Source organism: Mirounga leonina, unplaced genomic scaffold, assembly GCF_011800145.1.
Source record: "Mirounga leonina isolate KUSES-001 unplaced genomic scaffold, KU_Mleo_1.0 Mir_151, whole genome shotgun sequence".
Taxonomy (NCBI): domain Eukaryota; kingdom Metazoa; phylum Chordata; class Mammalia; order Carnivora; family Phocidae; genus Mirounga; species Mirounga leonina.
Genome location: NW_023270377.1, coordinates 75,845,397 through 75,873,134, shown reverse-complemented (window position 1 = coordinate 75,873,134; position 27,738 = coordinate 75,845,397). Strand labels below are relative to the sequence as shown.

General features: G+C 38.1%; 1 protein-coding gene across 1 annotated transcript; it reads right to left on the bottom strand.

Annotated features, from left to right (window-relative positions):
• Positions 1–15,746: 15,746 nt before the first annotated feature.
• Positions 15,747–16,661, bottom strand: LOC118012443 (heterogeneous nuclear ribonucleoprotein A1-like). Its single transcript, XM_035008022.1, has one exon. It carries the CDS (start codon positions 16,659–16,661, stop codon positions 15,762–15,764), a length of 900 nt encoding a protein of 299 aa, XP_034863913.1. The 3' UTR covers positions 15,747–15,761.
• Positions 16,662–27,738: the final 11,077 nt, after the last annotated feature.

Sequence of the window (27,738 nt, the reverse complement as noted above, 5' to 3'; positions counted from 1 at the left end):
GATCAAGTTTTTGTGAGCACCTCTGGTTCCTGTCTTAGGTTGGACTAGAAAGCTGACCACAGAATTATGGACAAGAATTCTCCTCTTAATCTTTAGGAAAAAGGCTCTGCAAAATCACTTAGTAGCCATACCCTCATGGAAAACTTAGACGTTTCCACTTTCCTGGGCTCTAAGATTATGTATCGAAACTTTCTAGAACAGTTCTGTTCTTGTTTAATTTTGTCCTTTCTTAATAAATGGGTTGCATTAAGTGTTAAGAAAAATGACCTAAAATTTATCTTTACACATTTATATATAAATAAATTAATAAATCAGGATAAAATATGTTGCTAGTCCTGTTTTTTTCATTTAGAAAGTAAAACTGGTAATGTTTTTTACATGGAACATGAAGAATATTGAGTTTATTATTTTTCCTTCTTTCCTCCTCCATTTTTCCCTTTCTTTCCCTTGCTCCTTCCTTCCCTCCTTTTCTCCTTACCTTCCTCTCTCCCTCCCTTCTTCCTTTTTTTCATTTTTCCAATCAATAGCATTTATTAAATATATATGCAAGGCACCTACAAAGTGTAGGTTTTGTTCTTTTACTTTTAAGATTGTTTTTTGTTGTATAACAAAGGGAAGTTGGGGAGAATTAAGGTGCAGGGTGAATGAAGAATGAAGTAGGCAGTAAATACACTCAAGAAACCAGATGAGGAGACCATCTCTGGTTGCTTGTTTTCATGCCTTCCACAGGGAGGGGATCTGAACTCTCCATAGCTCCAACACAAATTTCTACCCTCACACAGATCTTTCTGGTGCTCTCTGGGAAGACTGAACCACAGGTCATTCTGAAGACTCAGTTAATCTTTACAGAGTTAAAAACCATGTTCTGTGATTAGCCCTACCAAACATCTGATCTGGTTCTGATTTAAGTTCTTGTTCTTTAATTTTTCTTTTCATAGAATCTCCATTTCTAATCACAATATATATGGTATGTCTCAGCCACTGAAGATTTGCTGCATGATTTTGCTTGCCAAGACTCCCAGGTGAATTCCAACGAGGCACGGTAGCTGGGACATTAAATAAGTAAGTAACTTGATAGCATGACATTTCATTAGAATGCTGTCAAGTAGAGAATGCGAGCTCTAGGAAGCTGTTTCTAGCTTAGTTCAGGATATTGGCAGGAAAAGAAAGTAATTAGGTCTCTAATTTCTGCTCCTGTTTGCCATTTTCTTCAAAAGGACAATATGCCTTTTAGGTAAGAACTTCTCTAGTTTTTTTTTGGTCTGTTTGTTGTTTGTTTACTTTAATATGCTCAGAGCAGAAGAGAAGTTGTGCCTCCGTGTTCTGCGTAGTGTCTGGTTGCCTGGACTATGTTGAAGTTCCTCTTACGATTGCTCTTTATTTGGTGCGGTGCTGCCAACTTTTCCGTTCATCTCATATGACGCACAGTTGAGCTACAGCCTTGTGCTGTCCTTCGTGCATTTGATCCATTCTAGGCAGGTTATGTAGGATGTTCTAAGATCTCCTGTCCTTTGAATCGGAACCTTAATTTTCTTTGCTCGGTGAGCTTTTGGACCAAAACATTCCAAGGCGTGTGCTGATGCAAGCACACTGAAGGAATTGGTGATGCCCACTTTGGTACTTTGTTCTAAGTGTAACTACTTCAAAAGTGGGGCAAGGAAAATGCGATATAGAGATAGAGAAATACAGATGATAATCTGGCCTGGGGCTTTGGACCCAGATGGAAGAAAAATGTACTGAAGATTAGAAATGATGAAAAAGGAGGACAAAACAATAATAAGAAAAAGGCCCTATTTGGGCAAAATGCCATCTGACATTTCTGGTGGTAACTTAATGATCCCTCATACAGTTAATTGATGAGATACTTGAGAAAGCAATCAGAGCCATTAACTTGTTTTATAGTGAGATTAGGGAAGAAATCTGGGGAGACCCTATGTGAAAATACAACTCCAAAATAAACCTTTCTTTTTTTTTATGTTATGTTAATCACCATACATTACATCATTAGTTTTTGATGTAGTGTTCCATGATTCATTAGAAAGACATGTATCAAAATAAACCTTTCTTACATAGCTGGGGAGACAGTTTGATATTTGTCAGTGCCTATCGGAGATCCTGGTTTGGGCTTAAGTCGGTATTCAGTACTGTCTAGGAAAAATCTATTCACCTGGTATGAGAATGCAAAGTGGATCTGTTTGAATAAACTTGCTGCAAGGACTTTGCTTGATGAGGGAAGGAGAAATTTTTCCTGAAGGGCTTGGCAGGGAGGATGGTGTGGCCCTTGCTTCAGCTTTGGTCCTTCCTGCTAGCTTTAAGGATTTGAATTTGAACCCTGTGGAGAGAGAGGCTATAGGTGGAGGCTGGAGGGCTGTGTTATAGAAGAAACTGAGGCACTCCCATCACTGCTTTTCTGGGGAGAGGAGTGTGCACTGAGGCTCCAGGGATGTCCTGGGTCTTTGCTCAGATTTGGGAAATCCAAAAGACAGCTTCCTTGTCCCTGATGACTTGGAGTGTCACAGCCAGTACCCATGGGCCAATGAAATCTGCCTTAAACTGTTTGCCCTTGTTGCTACAAAGAAAGACATGAGGGGCAGAAGTAAAGGTGTGACAAGGATTGTACAGAATGCAAAATGAAGCACAGGCCAACTAGTGACTTCACCTTGAGGACACAAACACCCCAGGAATTGACGGTAATCCTAGGGCAGGTATGGGGCTTCTTAGAATTTTAGGCATAGCACTTAGAAGTCCATTTTTTTAAAGCTTTGAGTCTTGTTTGGTGTCTCCCTCCCTCTCTTCCTCCATCCTTTCTTCCCTCCCTCTATCCCTTTTTTTCTTCCATGCTGTTCAAAATAAAGCAGACGACTGTTATTTTCCCCTTACTACATCTTGAGTTTATTTTTTGCTGCATTTTTGTGTTACTGAATGGGCCTGAGGGACTGCCTGGACATTGTGTGAGAACTCTTAGTTTCAGCTGCATCCTTAAATCATCCATCCTCGTACTCGGCATATATTGATTTTTTTTTTGCTTGTGTATCCATTCCCTGATTGTTTTTTGTACACCTACCCTTCACCATGCACAGCCCAAGTGGTGTGGGCAAGGTTGACCATGACCCTGGCTCCTTATTATGACTCAGGATTTGGTCACGAAAGACACATTGCCCCAACTTTTGTTGGAGCTCTTGGGAAAGAAGCCAGGACACCTAACCTGGCAGAGTGGAGCTGGAGGTGCTGGCGGCCACCTTTGCCACCATAACTGGAAGAGCCCGCCTGAGAATGAAGCCGAGGAGAGCAGATCCAAGGGAAGCAAAGCCAGATTCCTGACTACATTGTGGATTGAATCTTTGGACCCAGTCATGCCAGACTGGTTTGAGTCAAAATGGACTTTTTCTGCCTAAGCAGTTTGAACTGGGTTTGTGCCATCTGAAGTTTCCAAGAAGAGTTCGGCCAAACATTGCCCCTAAGCCACACCTGCCAGTGCTGTGTTAGGAAGATGATTAGTTGGAAGGAGATGAAGCCATGGACTAATGCCTCTAAAATAGGCATCCTGAAAGGACCCTGAGGACTGAAGTGATCTGGCTTATTAGGGACAAGGTTGGGGGATGCCAGGAAGTACTAGGGTCCTTCTGGTCATTAGAACCCCTCCCCTCTTGCATAAATTCCCCTCTATCTCAAGTTTCTATGTGTGCTCAGGATAGGACTTAGGGGTTTAACACTGTGAGCTTGGGAGAGGGCCACTTTAAGGTTTTTCAGCACAGCCTGGCTGGCTGGCTGGCTGCTTATTAGCAGGGCCTTGTGCTAACAACCACACTTGTCTGAGCTGTAGCGTGGCTCGTCTGGATTGTCTTATTGTCTGTATTCTGGCTAAAAAATAGAAGGGGGTGGGGCAGTAGCTCCCCTGGTTGCAAAATGAAAGATCTTCCACATTTTTCTGCCTCTGCCGAGAAACTTATTTTTAGAAGTGTGAAATTGGCAGGTATGTGCTACCTTCCTTTCTGTGTACCTGACTGCCTCAAGGGTACAGGCTAAACCAGAGTGGTTAGAGAGGAAAAATGCAAATCTGCTCCTCAAAGAATTAGTCACATAGAGGAGAGATTTGGAGATTCACACGTGTGGCTCTTGACTCATTAAAGATAAAGGTGAAACATGATTACTGGCTATAACCAGGTAGAAAAGTGTGGCTTCTCAAAGGTTCAAGAAGCAACTCATGGCCACAGTTGGGAGGAATGAGGTAAGAGTATTGTGTGGGAAGGCTGGCTCATCCTCCACCCAGTCACCCCTATCAAGCATTGGACATTGGCACTTAGAATGAAACCAATTTGACTTGTTGGCCTAATTCAGCCCTGTTTACTGCAGTCCTGTCAAGGGGACCAACATAGTTCATGTCAGGAAGATCCTTCTTGCCTTGTTACATTGTTTTCTTTACATCTGATAAAAGTGTCCTTAAAATTTTCAACATGTCCTCTCTTTAGTACTTCAGTCTAAGGGACAAAATTTTAAAGGCAATGTTGCAGATACGCAATCTAAGTCATTAAACTATTTCGGAGACTATCTCTCACTGTGGCTCCTATGGAATACTTATTGTAACAAGACAAGGTTTTGATTTCAAGTCGGTGTGTATTTATAAAGTGCACGCCTGCGCGTGCATGTGTCTGTGTGCCTGCGTGTGTGTGTGTGTTCAGGTGCCTGGAATTGGATTAATGGTAATTCTTGGTTTATAACACATGCTCATTATTAGCCCATGAATGGACCATTTTTATTCATTTTCTTGGCCTTTTGGGCATGGACTATCCTTCCCATACTCTCTGAATTTTGGTATGGTCATGGACTTGCTTTGACCAATGAAACATGACCAGATACGGTATGAATCATTTCTGAACAGAGCATTAAAAGCAAGTGTATGATCCATACATCTTTCCCAATGCTGCGGTGACTATAGAAACTTCCCTAAGCCCAGGGCCTTGAGTGGCTCTGATGAACAGATCCTCCCTGCTGACCTGCACTGGATATGGAGAGTGGGCAGGAAATACACTTTTATTGTGTTAAAGAATTTGACTTGTCAGGACAGTATAACCTAGCCTTACCTGTCCATGACAGTTAGTAAGCTATTGTTTATCAGTGCCAAACACACCATTCTCTACCATGTTTCTGGGGCTAGGATTTTGCCAATCATATTCCTCCTTGACCAGCTGGCTTCCTGTTATGCTCCACCAGAGACCTGCAGAGAGACTGGAGAGCAGGAGGATGGTGAAGGCCTTCTCTTTCCTGTTTTGCTTGTTGTTCCTATAGGTATTGTTTCAACAACGGCTTCTTACCCTGACAAAGTCAGTTGATTCCAGTTTCCAGCTTCTTCTAGCGTTTTCAAGACTAACTTTATTGTGCCTCTTCGGAGGGGCTAACCCAAGTCCGGTAGGACCCCCTTCTCAGACTCCACATGGCCCCTCTTATGAGCCTCTAGATTCTTATAATCCTGATCTTTTCCTTTTGTTCTTCTATCCCTAAGGCTGTTAGCTGATTCCTGTGTTACTAATGCTATGCTACTTTCATGTTCTCTTTGACTTTTTAATTCCTCAAATACTTATTTAACCACTTCGTGATGTTAAATTCTGTTAAAATAATTGATGTGGTTTCTGTTTTCCTGAATGGATCCTGGCTGATACACAGACTGATATATTTACTTTTAAATAATGTAATAAGCACCCATGAATTTGATATCCAAAGCCAAAGCTAGGTCCTTGATAATAACCTTTATCTAATGGTGCAAAATCCAATCTCACCGTGTCTCTCCTCTCTATCCCATCCTCCAGCCTCTTCCCACAAATGGCAGTCCATGGCTTTGAGCCATTGTTCATCACTGCCTTTCTGTCGTTTTTATGTAGTTTTATGTCTATATGTTTGCCTAACCCTAAAAATTGTAAATTGTAATTATAGTTGTTTTAGCTTTATGAAAATGGGAAATATGTGGTATGTAATTTTTTGGGATTTACTGTTTAACTTATGGTTAGGATCTACCCATATTGCTTTTTATTTCTTTGTTTATGTGGTTTTTATTGCTATATAATGTGCTATAAGGTGAATAGCCTGAAATATATAATTTCAAGTAAATGAGGAAAAGCAAAGTCTAGGTTTTGTGTAATTTGGAAAGATTTGATATTGAAAAATGGTTCTACTGGTTTCTCTGACATAGTTTCTGGGCACGCACTCTGGGCTCACTGATCAGGTAGCGGGTAAAGAAGGTATACATCTCACTAACCATTTATATTTGCTAAACATGCGGAGTTCAGTCTCAGGAATCTTTAGGTGAAATGTGGAATGGGATTTTTGTCTTTATACAATTTAACTTTTTAAAAATTTAATTAACAACTAATCCAGGGTGAAAAGAGAGTCAAAATAGAAACAAGATTGCATGAATCAAACAGTCAGATGCCTTACTTTTTAAAGTTGTCTCTCTGAGTCAATGTCTTCTTGAAAGAAAAGCCACTGTAGTATGATGGGAAGCATTTCCTATGGGCCATAAATGGGTGGAGATACGGAGCTAATAAACTGTGAAGCTCTGTAAGATACTGTTGATTGCAATTAACATCATTTACAAAAACTATTACAAGAATTGAACGGTGGTCATTCTCAGAACAATTCTAAAGGCTTCCCAGTTTGTCTGAAGGCATTTCTGTGATAGAGCTTCCTTGCCTCGAGCCAGCCAGTAAATTCCAGTGTTCTGAGAGAAAACTAACCAAGAGATACTTAGCAAATGCTGGATAATGAAAATAATAGAAGCTCATATATATTGAACACAGGGGAACTTGGGCTTGCTAAATGATTTACATGCATCATTTCATTTCATCCACTCAAGAGGGTGGTACTACCATTGTCTTTGTTTTTTACAGATGAGGAAATCCAGATCTAGGGAGAATAAACCACTTGTTCAAAGTCACACGGCTGTTAAATGGTGAGGCTGGAATTTAAACCCAGGTGTGTCTCTGTAACCTGAGTTCCTAATCTCATGGATCTTTATAACTTCTGCCAAACACAGTCTGTGTATTTGTGTTGTGTTTGATCTTTCTTTTTGTGGTCAAGTCAACTTCAGATTGTCTCTCTTAATGACACGCAGTAAGACAGGGAGTAGTAGAATGGTTTTTGACTTTCAAGCACATGTTAAGTGAGAGTTTTACTTCTCTCTTCCGACACAGTCCTTGTACTTGGTGATTTGGCAGTTGCTTCCTTTTGGATTCTTGGAGTTACTAGTTCGAAATGATGTCTTTTATTGGCTTGGAGATATTACACATCCATTCCTGAAAGCTTTTATTCTTTCTCCTGATCCAAGGCTAACAGCTTTTCATTTTAGCCTCTGTTCACAGATAGGAATAACCTTGCCCCCACACATACTTTCAACATTGAGCCTGAATATGGGCTCTGACATGCATGGGGAGCTTTTGCCCTGTTTTCCTGCAGCAGTTGACCTCTCAGAGACCAACACTTGCTTTTTGTCCTGGAGTATCGCATGCTTAGACCTGTAAACCACTTTCATCTGTTTTTTAAGATGTAGAGATAAGATCATTTTAATGGAAAAAAATGTATATGTTTTGTGCATATATTTGTTCTCTAACCAGTTTCCTAAAAATTTGGTTGATGACCACAGTCTTGGTAAGAAGGATCATTTTGAGCAGTGGTGACAAAGAAATCTTGTTCTTATTTAAAACTTTTTTGTTTTCTCTCTTCTCCAACAGGGGCTGTTTGGGGGAAATTGAGGCAACACAACAGTGATGACAATATTGCTGATTTAGTTGTTGGGGGGCAAGGTAGAATGGGAGAGAAAGCAGAGGAAAGAGGAGGAATGATCTTGGTTATAAAACCATGTTTTTCTTAGCTCTAGTGAATTTATTTCTTGCTTTGGAATAATTTTCCTTCAATAGAAAAATGATTTTGATGCTTTTATTTTCTATATCCAAAACTTATTTCCTCTGAACTAGAAAAATTTTTTTCTCTGCACTCCATTTTGAGGTATTATGATATCCTAATCTAAATGCAATCTTCTGGCATACTTCCATTAATCTTTAGAGAGTGTTCTAGTCGCCTTGACTGTAGCAGAATGACTTTTTCTGTGCCTGAAATTGCAGTTTTCTGTGAATGCTCAATTAGATTGTAGGCCTATTCTTAATGTCCATTGCCAATAGGAGTCAATGTTTCTTCAATGTCCAACTTCATGTAGTCACACTAATTTTTTTTAAACTGTTTATTGAAGTATAACATATATATGGAAAAATGCATAAATCCAAAGCTTGATAGCCTTTGATGAGGCGAATATACTTCTTTACTGCTACCCAGATAAAAAATAGACAATTAGAGGGTACCTGCATGGCTCATTTGGTTGAGCAGTTGACTCTTGTCTTTGGATCCTGGGATTGAGCCCTGTGTGGGGCTCCAGGCTCAGTGGGGGTCTGCTTGAGGATTCTCTCTCCCTCCCCCTCTGCCCCTCCTCCTGTTCACATGTTTATGCATACTCACTCTCTCTCTCTAAAATATATAAAAAATCTTAAAAAAAATAGACAATTAGCAGCACTTCAGACCTGTCTTCGTAAATTACCCAGTCATTATCCCTCTTTCCCAAAGGTAAGTAATGTCTTGATGTCTATCATCATCTATAAGGGCTGTCAGTTTTAAACTTTATATGAAAGAAATCACACAATATGTACTCTCTTGTCTGGCTTCTTTCACTCAACATTATGTTTGTAAAACTCTTCCATGTTGTAGTTGTGGCAGTAATTTATTCATTTTCATTGCTGTTTAATATTCCATTGTATGAATATAACACAGTTTTAATTGTTTATTTATTATGAACATTTGGGTTGTTTCCAATTTTTGGCTATATAACAAATAGTGCTGCTATTCACATCGATTCATATAAGGTATCTTGTCTGTCTTTTGTTATGTACATATATATAAACACATATATATATCTAGAGGTAGAATTGCTAAGTCATAGGAAATGCTTATGTTCAATTGTATCTACCACTGAATGGTTTTCCAAAATGGTTATACATTTTTTTCCATCACCATTAGTGTATGAGAGTTCCAACTGCTTTTCATCCTGATCAACACTTGGTATTATTAGTCATTTAATGTTAGCCATTATGGTGATGTACAGTGAAATCTCATTGAGGTTTTAATTTACATTTTCCTGAAGACTAATGAAATCAAACAACTTTTCATATGTTCATTGGCCATTTGCAGAATCTCTTCTGTGTAGTGTCAACTATCCTAGTAGGTCATTTTTCTAATTGATTTGGAAGAGTTCTTTTTAAATTCTGAATATGAATAGTTTGATAGATATGTAATTGCAAATTTCTGCTCCCACTTTGTTCCATAATTTTCTATTACGACAGTATCTTTGGATGCACAGAACTTCACTATTTTAATGTAGTCTAATTTATTATTCTTTTATTTAATGTTTAGTGACTTTACTGTCCTATTTAAGAAATCTTTGCTTACCACAAGGTCATAAGGGTATTTTTTTTATTCATCTTCTAGGAGGTTTATTGCCTGATGTTACACATTTAGATCTACAATCTATTTAGAATTGATATTTGTGTCAATGAATGTATTTAATTTTTATGTAGGTATCTAATTAACAGAGCACTATTTACTGAAAAAACCTTTTTTTTTTTTTTTTTTAAGATTTTATTTATTTATTTGACAGAGAGAGAGAGACAGTGAGAGAGGGAACACAAGCAGGGGGAGTGGCAGAGGGAGAAGTAGGCTTCCCGCCGAGCAGGGAGCCCAATGTGGGGCTCGATCCCAGGACCCTGGGATCATGACCTGAGCCGAAGGCAGACACTTAACGACTGAGCCACCCAGGTGCCCCTGAAAAAACCTTTCTTTTTTCTACACCACAGTGTCTCCTTCATCACAAGGAGTCAATCTCTTTCTGGACTTTCTTCTGTTCTATCAGTCTATGTTCCAAGTATAGTAACGTAATTACTGGAGCTTGGTATCTTCAGTCCTGATAACAGTGGAGTAAGTTATCCAGCTCTGTTTTTCTTCTATATTTGGTCCCTTGAATTAACTTGGTCCTTTAAATTTCCATACCAATTTTTAGAACCAACCTGTTCCTACCTCCTCCTTAAAACCTTCTGGGATTTTGACTGAGGTTGCATTTCACATAGGTATCAATATTGGGAAAACTGACATTTTAACAATATTGAGTCTTCAAATGTGAGAACATGGTATTTCTCTTACATAGAGCTTTTAAAATATCTGTTCATGTTTCTGTGCTTAAGTCCTGACTATCTATTATTAAATTTATACCTAGGTATTAGATGGGTTAGGAAATGGTGTCTTTAAAATATTTATTTTTTGTTACTTTGTTATTAGTATATATAGATTTATTTTTGCATATTGATCTTATATAGATTCCTTGCTAAATTTTTTTTATTAATTCTAATAAATATCTGAACATTCTTTTAGATTTTTCTATGCATACAGTCATGTTATCTGTGAAAAATGATAATTTTTCTTTTTTAATATTTATAACATTAAAATTATAAATATATGTATGTGTGTCTATATGTATGATATATATATGTGTATATATATATCTTGTAATTTTTTTTAAAGATTTTATTTATTTATTTGACAGAGAGGGAGACAGTGAGAGAGGGAACACAAGCAGGGGAAGTGGGAGAGGGAGAAGCAGGCTTCCCGCCTGGCAGGGAGCCTAATGTGGGACTTGATCCCAGGACCCTGGGACCATGACCTGAGCTGAAGGCAGACACTTAATGACTGAGCCACCCAGGCGCCCATATCTTGTAATTTTTTAATTGCAAGATATACAGTATTGACTAGAAGTGTTGATAGAAAATGTTCTCATCTTATTCATGATCTCCAGAGTGGAGGTGGGAGAAATTTGAAAAATTTCAGCAAGATATTTTCAGTAGATTTCTTATAAATATTGTCTATAGATTAAGGAAGCTCCTATTTTTATTCCTAGTTTGCCATGAGTTTTCTTTAATGAAAAATGGGTGTAGAATTTTATCAAATAATTTTTCTTATATATATTTATATGATTATATGGTTTTTTCCTTTACTTTGTTGAGGTGGTAAATATGCTGATTAAATTTGGGTTATTAAACCAACTTTGTATTACTTGAATAAACCCCAATTGGTTATGATTTCTTTTTTATGTACTACTGGATTTGATTTGCTTATTTTGTTTAGGATTTTTATGCCTATGTTCATGAGAGAAATTGTCTATAAAGATCCTTCTTGAATTGCATTTGTCAGGTTTTGGTATAAACATCATCCTGGCTTTATAAAATGAGTTGAGAAGTGTTTCCTCTTTTTCTATTCTCTAAAAGAGTTCATATAACATTTTTATCATATTTTCCTTTTTTAAAAAAGATTTTATTTATTTGAGAGAAAGAGAGAGAGAGAGGGCATGAGCAGGGGGAGGGTGAGAGGGGGAGGGAGAAGCAGACTCCCCACTGAGCAGGGAGCCCCGAAGCAGGGCTCGATCCTAGGACCCTGAGATCAGGACCTGAGCCGAAGGCAGACGCTTAACTGACTGAGCCACGCAGGTACCCTTGTATCATACTTTTCTTTTCTTCTTTTTTTTTTTTTTAATTTTAAAGATTTTATTTATTTATTTGAGAGAGAGAATGAGAGAGAGAGAGCATGAGAAGGGGGAGGGTCAGAGGGAGAAGCAGACTCCCTGCTGAGCAGGGAGCCCGATGTGGGACTCGATCCCAGGACTCTAGGATCATGACCTGAGCCGAAGGCAGTGGCTTAACCAACTGAGCCACCCAGGTGCCCGTATCATACTTTTCTTAAGTGTGCCGAGGACTTCCCTGGTGAAGCCATCTGAATCTGGAGATTGTTTTGTGGTCGTTAGGTTTTGATTACAGATTTCATGTCTTTTCCAGTATGGTAATATTCTAATTTTCAATTTCTAGGTGTTAATTTTTGAAAGTTGTATTTAGCTAGGAATTTATTTTATATGCATTTTCAAATTTATTGACATTCATATATCTTCTAATTTTCTTTTTAATGTCCATAGTGCGTAGTGATGCCCTTTTTTGTATCACTGATATTGGCCATGTGTGCCTTCCTTCTTTTTTCTTGATCTCTCTCAATAGGAGTTTATAATTTTATTAGTTTTTTTTAAGTACTAAATTTCAGCTTTATTGCTTTTCTGTACTGTGCATATTTTCTACTTTATTTCTATTCTTTATAATTTTTTTCTTCTACTTTTATTTGGATTTAATTTGCTAATATTTTTTAGTTTCATAAAATAGATATTTAGAACATTGGTTTTTAGTCTTCTTTCTTAAAATATTCATCTTGGACTAAAATTTTGCTTATAACTACAGTTTTACCTGAATTCCACAGGATTGCATATTTTGTATTTTAATAATCATTAATTTAAAAATATTTTCTAATTTCTATTATGATTACTTTTTTGACCCATAATTTGCTTAGTTTCCAAACAGTTGATGGTTTTCTAATTACTTTTTGTTTCTGGTTTTTGGGTTAATTTTCTTGAATGATTAAAGTCCTTTGAAATTAGTTGAGACTTGTTTTATGATGGGCCAATTTTGATAAATATTTCACTGCACTTGAAAAAAGTTTATTCTGCTATCTTGCCTTAAAAATTTGTGAAAGTAATTAAAGCCAGTTAATTGTATTGTTCAGATTTATTATTGCTTAGTCTATCAACTTCTGAGAGAGGTGTCTTAAAATTTCCCATTGTGATGGTGGATATACCCATTTCCCTCTTGAGTTTTGTTAAATTTTGCATTATATATATTTAAACTCTATACTATTAGAAAGATACAAGTTTAAAGTTGTTATAGTTTTTCTTTTACCATTATGAGAACCCTTTTTTACCTCTTATAATGTTTCTTGCCTTAAAGTATGTTTTTATGATATTATTGTGATCATAGCAGCTTTTTAAAAATTATTTTTTGCATATTGTATCATTTTTTCATTCTTTTACTTTCCAAACTATCTTTGTCTTTGTATTTAGTCAAGCTTCTTATAAACAGCAGTTAAAGAGTTGGCAAATGCTATAAGGAGAATACATATGTGAGTTTGGGCTTACTTCTTTGTGCCTCCCTTCTGTCAGTGACCCCAACGCCCCTCAAGGCCCCTCCTACATTAGAAGGCCCAAAGTGCAATTTATTCTTCTTAGCTCTATGAGAAAGCTCAATGTCTTCTTTGCCTGTTAGGACTTGCCTTCTGCAAAAGTTTTTAGCCCCTGCCATCCCTTGCTCATCTCTTGCTTAAGACTCAGCAAATGCACCAAGGGAAAAAGCTGCGTGCACAATATTGGGCTCAACTCAAAGAATTTCTCTTCTTTCTCAGAGCTTGGCCCCTAAGTTCCTGGTTGCCCTAAAAGTTCTCCAATGCCTACAGAAATATTTTAAAAACTATTTTATACAGCTTTTCAAGTTACTTTTAGTGGGAGTGTTGGTTTATGAAAGCTATTCTATTTTTGTTGCAAATAAAATGTCCACATTTATCTTTGATTATATTAATCCTTCTGAAAACAAATTAAAAAAAAAAACAACTAAGTGTATGGAGACCTTAATAATCCACTTTATTGAAAGTTATTTTTTTAAAAAGTTTATTGATTAAAAAAATTTCTTTTCCACAAGCAACCCTGTCCCTTCTTATAATGTGTGCACTTTAAGGAACACTTGGTATCTCCATCTACCAAGATGGACAAATAGAAGTTATTTGCGGCATGTGATCTTTCTTTGGGCATTTGCTTGATTGAAGTTTTCATGTGGAATATTGTTCTCTATCCATAAATCAGACATTCAAGAGAAACACCGTCCACCTCAGTAGGTGCCCTGGATGAAGCAGATTGTCAGAAACATTAATGATAACTGACAGATTAGGGAAAGGAAAGAGGTCTACAGGGTGCCCTTGTAGAGTACATCCAGGGGCAGCTACTTCTATAAAGTGTTATTTTTTTTTTTTAAAGATTTTATTTGTTTATTTGACAGAGAGAGAGAGCGGGAGCAGGAACACAAGCAGGGGGAATGGGAGAGGGAGAAGCAGGCCTCCCGCCGAGCAGGGAGCCTGATGTGGGACTCGATCCCAGGACCCTGGGATCATGACCTGAGCTGAAGGCAGACGCTTAACGACTGAGCCACTCAGGCGCCCTAGAAAGTGTTATTTTAACCTCAAAGTGAAAGATAGGCTTGGTCACCAAATAAAGGGTTTTAGATTTTGAAAATTGCCATGATTTTTCTTTTTTATCATCTCAAGTAAACAACAGGTAAATAGCATAAAAATGATCCTGCCTGTCTGAAGCCAAAGAAATAGGCTGACTGTCTTTTTAAGATCTCTTTCAATTCAGTTTCTATGTTATTAAAATGAAAATTAATATGGTCTTATGCAGAATAGTACATAATTTCTAAAATGAAGATAATTAAATACTTTTCTTGAAAATTTCCATTTCTCTGCTCATGCCTTTACCTGGAATAAATTCTGTTTTTTTTCTTTGAATTTTACTTTGGGAGCTGGCTTGGATTTCACCATCTTGAGGAAGCCATCCCTGATATCCACACCCAATGTCACTATGCCTTTACTCATATTTATTAATGCTTGTCATGTGTCAAGTACCGAATAAACACTCTAACTGAATTATCACATTTAATAATTAAAAACAATGGAAGAGAGGTTACTATTTTAGAAATACAGAGAATAAAGTTCAGAGAAGTTAAGAAATTTGCTTAGTCATACCATTAGTGAATGACATTGCCTTTTTTTTAACCTTTGCATTTCTAGTTTGCACTAAGTGTTGATATTAAATCCTATTTTTGTTACTGCGCATCTGTAATTTTTATGCAGTCTTTATATAGTCCATTATTCTTCCCTCACTGTGTCTAGTAGAAGACTTTATAGATATATAAGTGCTTACTACTGTCCCCTGAATTGACTATTTGAGTATAAAGAAAGATCATCAAGAGCTCAGCTCTTGTTCGTATCTTGATGAGTAGAGAGATCAAGATAATTTGTCATAAAGAAAATACTAGAGGTGTACAGTTTTAAACTCTGGACAGTTGAGGGAAATTAAAATTGAACAGATCCTTGACAATCATGAGGAACAGTTCTGGAGACCTAAACAATCCTCTAAATTCATGAGTTTCATTAGTTCCTTAGAACACCCATTTTCTCTTCATTTTCATTATAAGCAGTAATCATTTTCCTTTTGGGGATCATAAAAAATAAAAACGTAAGCTATAAAAATTACTGGAATTATTGTGTATGTAGTGATGAGCTAAGGATGGCAAAAATAAGCTGATATATGGATATTGGAAGGTTTAGTGACTCCCTTACTAAAATGTGACTTTTTTTTTTTTAAGACACATTTATTCAGCATCATGATCAGACTATTACATTTAGCAATCAACAGCATGGGTGCAAAAAAAAAAAATCTACATTAAAATCCTTTCTTGGAATGCTTTACACTTTCCACAGAACAGAAACTAAAATAACCTGTTATACAATTAGTCACAAATACAGTCCCCGAGTTTTTTGCCCATACACATGAGTATTGTCTAAAACATGTCTTCTTTGTAGCAGCTAGGCCCTGCCACCACTGTGCTTGGCTGAGTTCACAAATCTGTTGTAACCTGTAGCTTCCCTGTCACTTCTCTGGCTCTCCTCTCCTGCTAAGCTTTGTTTCCTGGCAGTAATTAGAACCTTCTGCCACTGCCGTAGCTACTGCTGCCGCTGGAACCACCACAGCCACCTTGGTTTCATGGTTTGGTGAAGTATTGGCCTCCATCGCCATAGGGGCCAGAGCTTTTGCCTCCAAAATTTCCTCCTTTCATGGGTCCAAAATTTGAGGATTGATTGTTGTAATTGCCAAAATCATTATAGCTTCCGCCACCTCCAAAGTTGCTTCCATCATTACCAAATCCGTTATAGCCATCCCCACTGCCACCATATCCACCACCACCTCGACTGCCACCAAAGCCACCTCGACCACTGAAGTTCCCTCCACGACCAAAGTTGTCATTCCCACCAAAACCACCTCCACGACCACCACCAAAGTTTCCAGAACCACTTCGACCTCTTTGGCTGGATGAAGCACTAGCCATCTCTTGGTTAGATAGACCTTTCCTTACTTCACAATTGTGGCCATTCACAGTATGGTATTTTTGAATGACAATCTTGTCTACAGCGTCATGGTCATCAAATGTTACAAAAGCAAAACCTCTCTTTTTGCCACTGCCTCGGTCAGTCATGATCTCGATCACTTCAGTTTTCCCATACTGTTCAAAATAATCTCTTAGATGATGTTCTTCATTATCTTCTTTAATGCCACCAACAAAAATCTTTTTCACAGTTAAGTGGGCACCAGGTCTTTGAGAATCTTCTCTTGAGACAGCCCTCTTTGGTTCCACAACTCTTCCATCCACCTTGTGTGGCCTTGCGTTCATGGCTGCATCCACCTCCTCCACAGTGGCATATGTGACAAAGCCAAAGCCTCTGGAGCACTTGGTGTTTGGATCTCTCATTACCACACAGTCCGTAAGCATTCCCCATTGCTCAAAATGGCTCCTCAGACTCTCATCGGTTGTTTCAAAGCTCAAACTTCCGATGAAGAGCTTCCGCAGCTGTTCAGGCTCTTTGGAAGACTCTGACTTAGACATGACAGTGGTGGGAGGGGAGACTTTAACGATGCTTACTCGGTGGTGTCCATGGGCAGAAAGCTACATGACATATTCTTATACTTTAACCAAGTGTCCAATTCAAGTTTGTGTTTCACTCAATTCAGAAGTTATTATAGGCTGAGATCTTGAGACTTGCTTTCAAAATAGTGGAAAATGCACATGTCAAGTCCTGAGAGAAAAGTGAATACTCCTGTATGCAATAATATTTTTGGGGAATGATATTATTTATTGGACTAAGACCTCTTTGTTAGACTAAGACAGAGATATCTTATATAAAAAAATTTAAAAATAAAATATTTTATTTTGAATTTGAAATTAAAAACCATAAAGAATTAATCTTAGGAAACATTTTATTCATTGTCACTAAATTTCATAATTAAATTTAGAATTTTTTTTCAGAGAAAAAGTAAAAAAAATGACATGTATTCCAATTAAATTTTCTTCCTTTTGGATATAAATATTTGTTCTTTCTTACGTCTTTGGATACAAATGTTCTTTCGTTCTGTTTAAATTTACAAAATTTTACTGAATTTTGATACTGTCCTCATTGCTTTAGCACACCTACCCTTTATTCTACCCTGGTCATTGTCATTTTTAAATGCCAATTGCTTAGAATCAGCCAATTGAATTTATTCGTGTTAAAATTGATCTCTGCCATAACTATTCATGGAGTCCAGCCTAGTCAAATGTGGCTTTTGGAGCTAGGGCAGAATCAGAAAAGACATGGCATGATGCTGCCATGCATTTCTTTTCTCTATAACAAACATGGCTCATAAATGATGGTACTCTAACCTGCTGGGCCTGGATGGAATTTCACAGTCCTCTCGATATGCTGCTCTAGGCTGTCACTACCAACTGATTGACAGACTTTGGCAAATCAGATGAAGCCTCTATGCCAACTTAAGTCTTCTGTTTTAGTTAAGGGAATGGCATATTATGTTAGATAGAATTAAAAAATACTGCCAATACCAAAATTTACTATAGCTACTACCTTTTTTAAGTATGGGAATTGTAAAAACTCTTCACACTCCAGGAGAAATCTGACATGATAACCGGTAGACACCAGAACTGGTTTTAAACCTAATTGACCAATGACAATTTGCTTATGTGAACTCACCTGTGAAAGCCAACCAATTAGTAATGGCCTCATGCTTTTAAAGTCAGCCAATCAGCCGTGGATTCACTCCAATGACGGTGCATCTAAAGCTGACGACGACCAATTCCTGTTTCTGTAATCAACATAAGCATGTGTCTTTATCCAACATAAGTCACCTTTGACACTGTTATTGCCTCTGTAACCAACACAATCCCCTGTTCTCCACCCTCTTTTTCTTAAAACCCCCTAATATCAGCAGTTTGCTTAATTCAGTGACACTGAATGTCTAACCAGCATTGCTCTCCCTTGCCGAGGTGAGCAGTAAGTCAAGCTTTGCAGCGTTGGGTTTTGTTTCAAAGTTTGAATGGTGGTCTCATGCTTTGATAGATGACAGTATATGTCAGCACTTTTTTCTTTTTTTCAGTAAAGGTAACACATTTGCTGAACTTCTCAAATGAATTATTTGTTGGGAATAAAGTCACATACCAAAGTGTTGGCCACATGATTGAAACCCACCCCCACCAACAGAAATAGAGTTCATTGGGCTATCACATTAAAAATTATTGAGAAATTCAAATCTTCCCCATTTTAACTGCATGGAATGTATTTCATTGATGTACTTCCATTTTATATAACTAGCCTGTGATATCAGACTTTTGGAATAGAATGTTAGCAAATCTGACATGCTTAAAGTGTGAATAGTTGAGGGCTTAAGGAGAGGAAAGTACAGGTTAATCACTAGGAGTAAGTTAAGAATTGATGAGAGGTAGCCAATAAGTCTTTTTGTGGTTCCCAATATGTGCCTGTACTGGGCCATTTCTTCACTTTTCTCTAGACATCCTAATCAGCCTAGAAATAGATCGGAAGGGCATGCTTATGTGGGAAACTAATTTGGAGTTAAGCTTGCCAGTAGGTCACAGGGTGAGGCTTTTGATGGTGGTGATGGGGCTGGCAGGGATGTGCCTCAGCAGCAGTCCAGGACTGAGTAGGGATTATGCTGCCAGTGGAAAGATCATGATGGACTGGAAGAAGTGCAAAAGACTCGGTTATTAAATGTTTTCCTAAGAATGAGGTGCAGATGTGATTGGAGATGGGGAGGAAGACAGATGGCAGGATTGTGATTAGGGAAGAGAGAGAGAGAGTGCTGAGGTAAGGATTTCAGATATATTGCACTCACATCAGAAAGATTTTCAAGCCTCAGTGGTGTAGCATGTGCTAGTCATTTTGCCAGATGCTGTGGGAGCTGCAAAAGTAAGTGAGCGTTAGCTTCTGCTCTCATGTGACTTATAGTTTAGTAGGACTAGAGCTTTATGATGAGGTTGATCGGGAACTTTTGTGGCTGGCTTTGGGATGGAGGGCACTGAAGTCAAGGAGAAATACAGGCTGTGAGGTCCATGTGCCAGATGGTCACCAAGGTAAGTGCTAAGAGCTGAGGATAAGGCAAGGCACAGGACTGAAGTGAAAATGCTGTACATCACCAAGGAGTACAGGACAGTTCTGATTCATTCTTTCTTTTAATTTCTTCCTTTGAGATTATTTATTAGAGGGTAGGAAGCTGACACCCCCACAGAATCCATAGCTGATGATAGGAAATTTTCAGATAAGTCAGATATACATTTGTGAGAGGAGATGGATCTGGCTAATTGTGATGCCATTACATTATTACTTGAGATAGTAAATGCTTCATGAATTGCCTGAAAATGTGAATTCACACTCCAAAATTTGAAACCTTCCTTTATAAGGAATATATACATCTGGGAAAATTATTAGTAGCTGCACAATTTCTACTGATTGTTTTTCAGTATCTAACGCTGAGCCATTAACACTGAAATGGCTTGAAGAATAATGCAGCATTAAGCGATAATTATTTGGTATTTACATCGATTCTAGGAGAAAGATAATTTTGGAAAGTGTTAGATGCTAATATTAAAGATAAATCAATAGCATCAAGGCTAGAGGCCTAAGCACAGACTGAATTTGGGGTAAAGTTATAAAATTCATGATTTCTTGCCGTACTTAATCTTCTGAAGCCAAACTGTTACACTTTGTACCCAGCATCACCAGGAATTTATCCACAGTGTCCTCATGTTTATAATTTATACTGCAAACCTTGTTTGCACTACTTGCTTTCTTTTTTCTTAAGCCTTCTTTCAGTGTGTGATCATTATATGGTTATTAGAGAGAAGCTTGTTAGCGGTACAGGAGAGCGGAGATAAGAGCAAGTGCCCTCCAATGGGCTATCTGTTCTGAGTGTGGTTTGCTGGGAGATAGCAGTTATCAAAGGAAACATTGGCTGCTGCTGGCAAGTCTGAGGGTCTGAGGGATTTTCAGAGCACATGCTGATGGACATGCAGTGAAGAGTTGCCAGCGGGTTTCGGCGGGTTTAATCCTGGCATGTCGCCAACCCAGTGCCTGGGCGGCCCACAATAGGAAATGACAGGTGTGTTAAAGCGTGAGGAAAGCATGTGACATGGTTTTGGACAGAGGCCTCAGAGTGCTGGTTACCTTGGGTATTGCTGTGTGCTGTCTTTAACCTTAACACCTGCTTTTCTTCACAAGGTAGCCAACCTCACGGGGCTCCAGTTTTCTCATTTAATTATAAGGGAAAGAGCAGATCATCCTGGTGTCACATGCTTTGGTATCATGGCATTTCTAGCATCTGGCGCTGCATGGGGTGCAGTTAGGCTCATATGGATATGTGGCAGGAGGAAGAGGCCCAGGGCAGATAGAAACTGAGAACAAGGTTATAGGCAGAGCCAAACAAGTGGCACATCATTTTTGGAAACACTGAAGTATTGAACACAGCCTTCACTTGGGCAGCAGATTGGTTGCACATGGTCCTTTCTGCTGCTGGTGGTTAATGTAGCAATTAAACAAAAAAAGGAGAAAACATACTGAGCCAGTGCCCTGAAGAGAGGTAAAAAATTAGCTGAAAAAGGAGGTGGTATTGATCACATATCTGTTTACTTGTAGAACACTGTTTGGAAGCATATCTTGCTCCTTATAGGAATACTGATTCCATCATTTCACGCTTAGATTGCTTATGCCAAGCACTAGGACTGCAAAAGCATCTTTTCCTTTTGTGTAGGTGGGTATATAAGAAATGGTGACTGAACTAGCAGTCGGTATGAGACCAAATGAAATGATTTGAGTATATACAAATATATGTTGCATATTCTTGGAAAAGGACCCAATTCTGTTTCAAGGGGAACATCACAGAAAGGAGCGGGGTTTGAAGAAGAGAGTCATTTGCCTTCTACTAAATAAAACTGTTCAAATTCTAGCTGGGCCAGAAAGGAAACAAGTTCCCTTTGATTTCTCTTCCTCTAAAGTGTTCACAACATGAAGATGTTATTTCTCAACAACTTAGCCTGCTCCCTAATTTTCCCCCACTGTCTTTTTTTTTTTTTAAATATTTTATTTATTTATTTATTTGAGAGAGAGAGCATGGGAGGGGGGAGGGTCAGAGGGAGAAGCAGACTCCCTGCCGAGCAGGGAGCCCAATGCGGAACTCGATCCCGGAACTCCAGGACCATGACCCGAGCCGAAGGCAGTCGCCCAACCGAGCCACCCAGGCGTCCCTCCCCCACTGTCTTTCACCCCAAGAACCATCAATAGAAACACACATGATTTTATTTTATTTTTTCTTAGAATATTCTGTGACAGCCAGAACCATTTCCTGTTTTTTCCCTCCAGCTTCTCTTATTTTGTATATGGTCTAGCTAATGCACTATGAAATTCAGCAAGGAAACATCATTAAGATTTTTTTTCTGCCTTCCTGATGTATAGGGTGGGATGTGGCATATTTACAAGCCACACAGGGGTTGAAGAATAGCTACATCTGGTTTTAGGTCTTTCAGCAAAGAATAGAGCTTTCATTAAATACCTACATAACACAATATAGTCTATGCCTTCTGGAGTTTTCTCTGAATTTCCAGAATTAGGCTTGTGAAACATGGAAGTGCGTGTCTGTGTCCTTATACTACAATGAGGTTTCTTTTTTTTTAAACTCATGATACTTTATCTTTTATTCAGAGAGAAGCTAGAGATGCACGGTAATTTTTTTCTTTCTGTAAGTGACAAATCAGACATAAAATTAGTAATGTAAAAAAGTCTCACATGCAACAATATTTATTCCTTTTAAAAAACGTTCTGTCCCCCTTCACACAAAATAGTTTGTTATACAGTCCAATAGTCTAGAGTTATATATTCTGTAGTCTAATGCACCCATTTTGGCAGTCTTTCAAGTGATATATAAAGAAATAAAAAGGAAAGGAAGAGGGGACACAAACTCGCATTTGTTGAGCACTGTGTTAATCAAGACTCATTTAGTTGTAGCCCCTAGAACTCGTATAGATATGTACATACATCTACATCTACAGGGGGAGAGTGAGAGAGAATGAGAGAACGAGAGAGCAATTTATTGACTGACTTAAAGTCAAGAAGAGAATCTAGCTTCAAGCATGCTCTATATAGAAGTATAACTGATGTCATCAGGAATCTGCATCATTCTATCTCTTGACTCTGCTTTCCTCTGGATTTGCTTAATTCTAAGTAGGGTCTTCAGTGTAGAGGTGAAGATGGCCACTAACACCACTAGACATACATTATATAGCTAGCACCTCTTTCCTTATAGCTCTAGCCAAGGTTTTGACAATGACCTCGATTGTCCTGACTTGGATCACACTGCCATTTCTCATCCACTATTGTGGCCAGACCTAAGTTACATGCTCACTCCTAGAGCTATTAGGAGCCAAGGACAGCAGGGGTGCTTCCCTGAAGATTCTGATTCTAGTCAGACAAAAAGTTCATGTCCACTACAAGTTCTTATATACCAGACAGCTTGTAACTACTTTCTAGAAGCTATAAATGGAACATGAAGCGTAACTTTTCCCCCTGGTTTTACGTATAGATTGAATTACGGAGCTAATGTTTTCAAATTATAATGATTTCAACAAATCTTTTCAGGTCTTTTCAGGTCTAATGCTTTATTTTGCTATTCATTTAGAAGTCTAATATTTCCCAAAGGATTCAAATCCCCAACAATTAGATGAGGAAACAGAGAAGAAGACACAAGCAAATGTATCATTTTTTTCTGGCCTCAAAAGAGTGTTTCATTGCGCTATTTTAAGTAGGCAAATTTACGTGGCCATTTATGAAATCAACAATTCTTTAGAATGAAGATAGAAATGGCAAAATAGTATAACCTACTTATCTGCCAATTATTGATAGATATTAACTCACAGAATTTAGTTATATAAGTATATTCAAAGTTGTGATTTGCTATTCTGCCAGATTCTAATCTATGAATTCTTTATGGGAATCCCACTCTTTTATTTTCTTTTTTGTACTTTACTATTTTTAATTTTTTTGTTTTTATTGAAGTATATTTGACACAATGTTACTTTAGTTTCAGATGTACAACATAGTAAGAATGCTACTCTTTCATTCATCATCAAAGCTCTTCTATATATTTTTTAAAGATTTTATTTATTGATTTGAAAGAGAGAGAGAGCACAGAAGGAGAGGGAAAGGGAAAAGCAGACTCCCTGCTGAGCAGAGAGCCCAACATGGGGCTCCATCCCAGGATCCTGAGATTAGGACCTGAGCTGAAGGCAGACACTTAATGGACTGAGCCACCCAGGTGCCCCAAAGCTCTTTTACATTTGATTATAAATTGAATTATATTTGTCATTTCCTCTTCTGTGCTTCATGCTTTTAATGTTGAATTTAATCCCACAGTTATTGTAACTCAGTGGCCTAAATTCATTTTGGGACAAGGTAAGAGTACAAAATGTTGTAACATTATTATTGCTTATGGACTTGTCTCAACCATCAAACTTGAGCTTCTGGAGGGCAGATATTGGGATTTTCTCATCGGGACCCCTCTTGCTCATTAGAACAGTGGGTGTATAGTAGGGAATCAACAAATCCTGGTTGAATCACTGATATCCAAGCCCTTAGGGAATTTGCTACTGAAAGAAATGGAAAAATCTTTCAGTGAGTCTTGGAATAATCATTCTCCGGATAATCTGTTTTTAAACTTGGATACTTATTAACTGGGTTCTTTTAAAGGAAGAGTTATAGCCACTCTCCTCCACCTGCAACCAGCAAAAGCCTGGTAGAACCTCCTTATTGTCTATGTGCAAATTTGGATGGATTTAACAAATGTTCACAAATTATCTGTGTATATGTGAAGATGAGTTAAGAAAACCTAAAATTGATGAAATCCCATTAAATGTGGACAAGATTAGACATTGTAATAAAAAATTGCATGTGCAAGCTGCTTAGGTGGAATTTTCCCTCTTATTTACGGAAGCCAAAAGAGGAACAGAATTCGTTCATTCTTTGGTGGAAAATGTAGTTTCAGAAAGCAATAAACAGACTGCAAGGCACAAACTTTTTCAACACACAGAAATAATTTGGTGAAATTTAAAACAAAGATCAGATATATTCCCTCTGGCAGGGTAGGAAACTGATATGCTCATTTCTATGAACAAGATTTTGGATGCCTTTAAGACAAATACCTCACTACTTGTTGAATGATGGTAGCTAACTCTCACTTTTCCAGCTTAGGTAGTCTCAATAATTTCCTATACATAAAAGATACATAATTATGTTCAAATAGATGCAACTATCTCTTGAATTAGATAGGTATATTTAGAAATATGGCTCCATTTTACTTTATTGCTTCTGTGATTTTTAATAATAAAATTAAATATTTTATACCTCTTTGGAAGTTGATATGGAACCATTTCAAACATTTCAACTTCTAATGAGCTACAAAATACAGTAAATATGAATTTCAAAAATCATAAAATTAGTATACAAATGGGAATGGAGCCTTATTTTCAAATATCTCTATCTAAATCAAGAGATAATTTTAGTTCTCCAAGAAGTGCCTGCATTTTAGTAAAGCATATGGAGAATCTCACTTAAAGATGGATCACAGATGCCTTAGACTCAGGCCTCACAAGATTAAACCTGTACGGCCCAAAGTATAGTAAAAATGCCGCTTTATATTAGACATAATAAGGAAAGAGCAAGAGTGTGTGGTAATACTAGGTTGTGCATAGAGGAGTGGTTAAAAACCACTTGGGAAAAATAAATTTTTAGTTGTTGCCAATCCTAAAAGTTTTGTTTTTGTTGTGAACGCATAGGTTCCCCAGATTTTGTCAATACTGCCCTCTATTGTGGTCAGTCTTGTCTGAGTTTCATGGAAGCCTATTATGTCTTTATCTTGGACAACAAACAGAGGTAGGTTATTTCTTCGTTTTAGTAGCTTTTAAAATAATCTCAATTCAAATAGGTAAGCAGCCTATACATTTACTTCTGAATGATGGTATATTTTTCTGTTTGTTTCTTTATCACTGTGGAGTGCATCTGTGTCTTCGCACCAAGAAGTGTGGTTTACTTAGGTAATATGACTTCTGTGAAGGATTGAGGCCTAGACACAGCAGCTCTGTGTCCTCAGATTCTCTGCCAAGGGGTTTGTACTTTGACAGATGTTAAACTCCTTAACTTTGATCAGTATTCCTTTAGAGATACTGTTGTTATATTTCCTTTATAATATAAAAGCGGAAATAAATTGCCAGGCTTTATGATCCAGAACTGATAAAAATCCTTTGAAATAAAGGCATTTCCTCTTGATATGTCGTTCTCCTAGGAAAGCTTGAAGGAAGGTACCAATTATTTCTGACTGGTGGCAAGGGAATTTTGAGCAATTCTCTATTAACATGTTTTTGGTCATTTGTCAGCTTAGCTTATCTGTATGGTCTGTTAACGCTCAGCACTAATTAACAAAACTCTAAAGAAAGTGAAAAAAGGAATCATCTAAGTTCAATCTAACTAGCATGACACTGAAAGTAGCTGAGAAAAGCCTTGCTTTTCTAGAAACAGATTCCTAAGAGAAAATTCCGGAGACTAGAGTTATATACAGAATTACAATTTTTTTCCCACTTACTCCTTATGCATTTTGGCCTGAGTATGCTATAGATCAAATGGTAGAATGAATTTGAGATAAAGTTGATGAAATGCATTTAATGTGCTTATTTTAGGGGTGCCCCGGTGGCTCAGTCGGTTAAGTGTCTGCCATCAGCTCAGGTCATGATCCCAGGGTCCTGGAATCGGGCCCCACATCCGGCTCCCTGTTCAGCAGGGGAGTCTGCTTCTCCCTCTCCCTCTGCCCCTGCTCCTGTACTGTCTCTCTCCCCCATTCTGTCTCTCGAATAAATAAATAAAATCGTTAAAAAAATGTGCTTATTTTAATGCCCAAACTAGGACACTCCACACATTCAGCTTCTTATCTCATCATATACTAATTTTTGCCTGCTCTCTCATATTTTTTCCTTTCACTATTTTCCCCCTAGTTTTACTGAGATATAATTGACACACAGCCCTATAGGAGTTTAAAATGTAGAGCATAATGACTTGACTTACATATACTGTGAAATTCTTTCACTAATTTTGGACCCAACTTCTTTTTTCTTTTAAAGATTTTTATTTATTTATTTGACAGAGAGAGAGAGAGAGAGCACAAGCAGGGGGAGTGGCAGGCAGAGGGAGAGGGAGAAGCTGGTTCCCCACTGAGCAGAGAGCCCTATGCGGAGCTCAATCCCAGGACCCCGGGATCATGACCTGAGCTGAAGGCAGATGCTTAACCTACTGAGCCACCAAGGGGCCCCTGGACCCAACTTCTTTAGTATGTGTCAAAGTCACTTGTCTAAAAACTGGCTTTGTTGTAAGTTTTTTTTTTTTTTTAAGATTTTATTTATTTATTTGAGAGAGAGAATGAGCACATGAGGGGGGAGGGTCAGAGAGAGAAGCAGACCCCCTGCTGAACAGGGAGCCCGATGCGGGACTCGATCCCGGGACTCCAGGATCATGACCTGAGCCGAAGGCAGTCGCTTAACCAACTGAGCCACCCAGGCGCCCTGTTGTAAGTTTTGATAGAGGAATCTTGACTTGGAGATTACTCTCACACTCTCTATCACCGTCCCTAGGCACTTCGCAGTGTGTGTGTGTGAGAAAGAGAGAGCATTATTTATATTCAAGTAGTATTTTTTAAAAAAATATTTACTTATTTGAGAGAGAGAAAGAGAGAGCACAAATGGTGGGGGAGGGGTTGGCAGAGAGAGAGAGAGAGAGGGAGAGAGAAACTTCAGCAGACTTCCCTGCTGAGTAGGGAACCCAACATGAGGCTCAATCCCAGGACCCTGAGATCATGACCTGAGCTGAAACCAAAAGTAGGAAGCTTAACCGACTGCACCATTGAGGCACCCCCAAATAGTTTTAAATATCCAAATAAGGGGTGCCTAGATGGCTCAGTTGGTTAAGTGTCTGACTCTTGGTTTTGGCTCCAGTCATGATCTCAGGGTTGGGAGATAGAGCTTCACGTAAGGCTCCTTGTTCAGCGCAGAATCTTCTTAAGACTCTCTCTCCATCTCCCTCTGCCCCTCACCCCATGTTCTCTCTCTCTCTCTCAAATAATCAATCAATCAATCTTAAATATCCAAATAAAATTTTATTAATGTACAAAATCCTTGGGGGTAATAAGCATTTGGTTAAGATGGGTCATACTAGAAGGGAATTTTTGTCACTGTCGTTATAAATAGCAGAATTCCAGGAGGTTTAATGAGGCTCTGTCCTCAGTGTGAGTTACCTCATTATGGCTCCAGTGCTAAGATCCTCTTCTTAGTTGGGACTTGTTCTTTCGCAAAGCAACCTGTGGTGCTGTGTTTAATTGGCTCAGTTCTACATTGCAGTGATTCATTTTTAGTGCTATGATGTAGTGTCTGATATTTATAAAAGTTAGTTTAAAGGTGTAATGAATGAAACAGATTTATTAAACTGGTGACACTCTACTTTCACCCCTGGTAGGGGATAAAATATTAATATATTAGGTAAATCAATTTAGAAAGCAAGTACTCTTCTGTTATTCACTTTTTTATGAGTGAATAG

What these genes read in the sequence shown, in the direction of transcription:
- LOC118012443 (XM_035008022.1), bottom strand. Translation starts at nt 16,661, where the DNA reads ATGTCTAAGTCAGAGTCTTCCAAAGAGCCTGAACAGCTGCGGAAGCTC.